Source organism: Branchiostoma belcheri, unplaced genomic scaffold, assembly GCF_001625305.1.
Source record: "Branchiostoma belcheri isolate BF01 breed outbred unplaced genomic scaffold, Haploidv18h27 scaffold157, whole genome shotgun sequence".
NCBI lineage: Eukaryota > Metazoa > Chordata > Leptocardii > Amphioxiformes > Branchiostomatidae > Branchiostoma > Branchiostoma belcheri.
In genome coordinates this window covers 136,713-141,372 of record NW_017803013.1, presented here as the reverse complement: position 1 = coordinate 141,372, position 4,660 = coordinate 136,713, and the positions used below count along the sequence as shown (strand labels likewise).

At 43.5% G+C, this 4,660-nt stretch overlaps 1 protein-coding gene across 1 annotated transcript in view; it reads right to left on the bottom strand.

Annotated features, from left to right (window-relative positions):
- LOC109465763 overlaps positions 1–4,660 on the bottom strand; it is a 21,304-nt gene that overhangs the window by 3,163 nt on the left and 13,481 nt on the right. Inside the window, exon 6 of the mRNA XM_019763200.1 lies at positions 598–689. Within this exon, the coding sequence (XP_019618759.1) occupies positions 598–689 (92 nt within the window). The remainder of the gene's footprint in view (positions 1–597; positions 690–4,660) is intronic.

Here is a 4,660-nt window from a genome sequence, read left to right as displayed (position 1 = left end):
CTAGCTTCGGCCTCCGACAAGATCCACAAGACCACCCCACTAATACCAAATCTCCATGCCATTTATCCCACCTACTGACCCTGTACTTGAGGACAATCTGTCGTCCCTAGCTTCGGCCTCCGACAAGATCCACAAGACCACCCTACTAATACCAAAGCCTCATCATCTCATCATCCAAAAAAAAACCTTAGGTCCGCCATGTTTCCTTCCCGTCATGCTAAGAAAATTACATTGAACTTCAATTGCAAGTGCTAAACACAATCAGCGTATATTACGCCAAAGCCATCGCCTCTATACACTCCTATCAAAATGAACACACAACCATGTAGGCTTTCAGTTACTGCTCTTTCCAAACATACCGCTAGGCGTCGTCCTTACACTGTGGCCCGGTGACAGGTCCCACAATGCACTTCACTCAACTTTGGCCTGCCCCATTGCATGACGGGAAACAAAATGGCGGCGCCCATAAAATCGAGGTAACGTAGAACAGGTTCCGCTATCGCGAACCTGTAATTACAGGTGGTTAATAAGGGGGGTTAAAAAGAATCGATATCCGCCATCATCTGTACAAAAGGCTAATGATATCGTGTTTCTGACCTGCAGAACTCAGAGTAGGTGAGTACGTAACACTTGTCCTCGATACACGCCACACTGTTCTCGTCTGGGTGACGGGCCGCGAACAGTTCACACTGAAACACACAAATATAACAGGAAAATCGTTAAATGTACAACTGTTCAATAGGCTTAGGATTTGTCTGGTTGTTCTTTTGCAATTTTGTAAAGACTCCACGACATTTTTTGGGAGCTCACACTGGAGATCATTCTCACCAAACTGCAACAAAATATTCAATTATTTTGTATATGATGTAATTAGCTGTCTCTACTACACAGCTATCAAAAACGTCATAACATCATTTTCAGATAAATTAGTGCTGTATACTGAACGCCTGACGCATTCATCGCCGAGGAAAACGTTAAAACGCCCGTGTTGTCCTACGTTTTCTCCCTCTCCATAACCATGACCGGGAGTCAAGTCCTTCCGTCTGGGGAAGAGTTAGGAGCAGTTCGATGTGCCCTGACCTGATGTTAGCAGAGCGCTAGCCAGGGCGAGCTGGCGCCGCTCCAACATGCTAATCTTAGCACGTGGCTGTACGCACGTCTGGAGTGTGTCTGTAGGGTCTTACAATCAACTTACTGCTTAATGTGTGCTTCTTGGAAAGGTTAGGCCACTGTAACTATCTCACGAAGTTGAACATCTCGCGTATATCTTTCACGGTCGTTTTTAAAACGCCAACGTTTGTGTAGAAGGGTGACACACCTCTTTGTGTTCATTTCAAGTGGTTGTTACATTTACACCATCAATCAAGTAGCAATAGTGTTCTTGTATGATATATTTGTAAACTACTATTGTATCCCCCTTGGGTCCTGTATGGCAAAATCCTTTTTTCCAACAGTTTTGATGTATCATCAATTAACAAGTGTCAGCCCTGATTGCCGGAATCACCTTGACACCCCACTGACTTTGACAGTCGCAGGGCCATCAGTACAAGTGACCCTCCTGGCCTGTCGAGCCCCTGTGTCGAGCCGGTCTATTCGCCTGACCGTCCATCTGTCTCCATCTTCTCTGATCACTGATCCAAGGACTGTGCTTCGTTAGGACGTTCCGCCAAATAATCCAAATAATCTGGTGATATTGTTTCCAGCTACTGTACAATGTATACTATACTATACTATACTATACTATACTATACTATACAATGTATGTACTTGACGTCGCTCATAGCTATTATGGGAAATTTGTTGCAACATTTAACAGCTTTTTCTTACATACTGGAATTTGAGTCTACTGAGTAGCGGACAGTTCCAAGTAAAGCTAAAAGGTAAAGCAGACCAAGCGTAAGGCTTTTTCGATATCCGATATTCCAATACGGCTACAACTGGCGTAATCCAGCCAAGCACACCAGAGAAAATTCGCTGTGTGTATTTCATGTGTTACAACAGTTTAACTTCATCTGTCTACTAAACGCTAGCACAACGACCTCACATGCTCCTCTGGACAGAAGTACCCGAGAAGTCGCGGTATAAACCAGCACGTTTCATGGCGCAGGCCCACGTGGGAGGTGGCGGTACCTCTCCTAATGAGCCCGCCCGAGCGAGATCTCCCATTTGTGACGGCTTGGAACAGTTGACGCGCCCACGTGTGGGACTTGAAAGTGGTGGTTGACGTTTGAAGTGCGCACATGTTGGGCACGAACGGGTTAATCATGAGGCCATGACGCAAGGGGAAGACGGCACCAAACTAATGAGTCACGGTACACCCGCAGTGGAAACGTCTCCCTGATAGATTCTAAAACACCTGTTTGTGTGCCTGAGCTGCAAACGTCACAACCACAAATCACAAGATTGTGGCATGACGTCTACAATAATACACAATGTCGTTAGGAAAATACTAGCGGGCTTTCAGCAGTGGCTTTGTATGAGCCATACAGCATTTCATTTGTCGTAATACCGCCTTAAGCGACAGCCTTTCGCAGTTTCCGTATTACTTGCTGTCATGTCATTCACTGCGCAACAGTTTTCCCGTTTCCTTTGCCGCGCTGACGGCTTGAAAGTCTACCTATTGACGAGTTTACTTGCTGTATGGCGTGCAAAACGAAATGTACAATTGCGAGATACGATACCGCCTCCAGATTAGATATATCACTTTCAGAACTTCAAATACTCACAACGTGCAATTTCAGAAACAATTGAGATTGCTCACCTTCACATACTGTAAAAAAATTAAAGAATACAGAAAAGGATTATCATTTCGAGCCCTGATGCTTGCACCAACGACTAGATGGCTTTAAACCTTCACCACTTTGCCAAGTAATTAATCCGGTCGTTTGAACAAGAAAATATCGATTTCCAAACTAAAAATAATGAATTCAAGCAACCACGACGCTCCCCTTCAGGGTTAGGGCAGATATTCAATTATTCATTGTTCTTCGCGTAGCTGAGGAGGTCTGGTACTGACGGTCGCTTCCCGGAACTGACGTTTTCCTGGAAGCTCCGGGCTAAAATCAATACTGTGGAATTACCGCAAATGTTGCACTAATGGCGCTCGTCTGGTCCGGAAGGGGGACACAATGAGGAGGGATGGAGGCGGCTTAAATCACGCCAATCTACCACATCACCTCCGGGAGGATGGATGGTTGGGCACGTTACGTTTCTACCGTGATGGTGGAGGCGGGACCTGTCAAAGGGACTCGATACCCAACAGACCCATTAAAGACGTAGCTAATTTATTGATTGCAATTTGCAGGAACGGGGACACGGAAAGGACCGTTAAATGCTTCCACCATATCTGGTCAGATAGATGCGTCATCCTGACTACCTATATGTCAAAAGTGTTAATATACGCCGATCTACGCTCTGTTGTACGACCTTTGGCGTTTTTTTTATGTTTCTAAGACAGTTCGTCAGAATAAGAAGCCCCAGTTGGGTCGTAGATATATTGATTTGCTTCATCGAGCACAACAGTTCCTTGTGATTCTCCCGACGTAAGTTCCCTTCCCCGGTCCCCTCTTTATCACTAGTACATGTGAGTTACCTCTCCATGCTGAGGCCGCTTGCCGCCCTCGATGTGCTCCGGTCTGTAGTACCACAGTAGACTCATCATCATCTCACCTGGAACACACACATAAACATCAACCTTCCACAAACATCAGCAGTACTGTAACACACACGTCCGGTTGTTGTTTTTTTAATTTTTTAATTGAAACATACAATGACAAGACGTGGTGGCGACACACTCAAGTTACACTTATATTCATATTTCCACAATCTCAAGTTCCCCATTTAACTAATCAGAGTCGTTGCTGTAACTGTTGTCCTATTGTTTACCGCAATCTGAATCTAAAGTTCAGGGTTTTGCTCTAAAAACTAGAGTTCCACGATCTCATACCTTCGCCAAATGATGTTAGCCTTTATGAATAAGAAATATACTAATCACCCAGATTATGCAAATAGGATCCTCAATTGCATGAATTATATCAGTCTGTTGATCATATTCTCCACCAAAAGACAGTCTTATCTTAACAAAGAATGCCATTTTCTCATAAATTATGCAAATGTGGTCCTTATTTGAATAAGTTATGTTTAATTATGTTCACCTTCACTTAACTTTCAAACACCCCAAGTATGAAACTCCAGGCAGTTACCACTATGCAATTATAACATTTTCTTATTAATTATGCAAATTAAGTCTTCATTTGCATAATCGATATTTGCCTGTGTTTCTCTCGTTCTTAATAACATATGTTACAAGCTTGAACTTCCTATCATGGAATGCAGCTGATTTATAGAATTTCCTCATTAATTATGCAAATTACATCAATATTTGCATAATTGTAATATCATTATGTCAAGCATCACTTAAGCTACCTACATACCAAAAATCACGATGATCCATCAATCGGTTCTTGAGTTATCCTCTTTTAAACATTTGTCCCTTTAAACCCCCCTGCAGTTCTAGAGCAAGCAACTAGGGGGCTCATACTCATGTCACTTCATCCCCAGCACAAGAGCTATCTACCATCTAAATTTCGTCACCCTAGCATGTCTGGATCATGAGATATCAAAACCGGAAGTTCTGCTGCAGTACCATGACAAGCCGCCA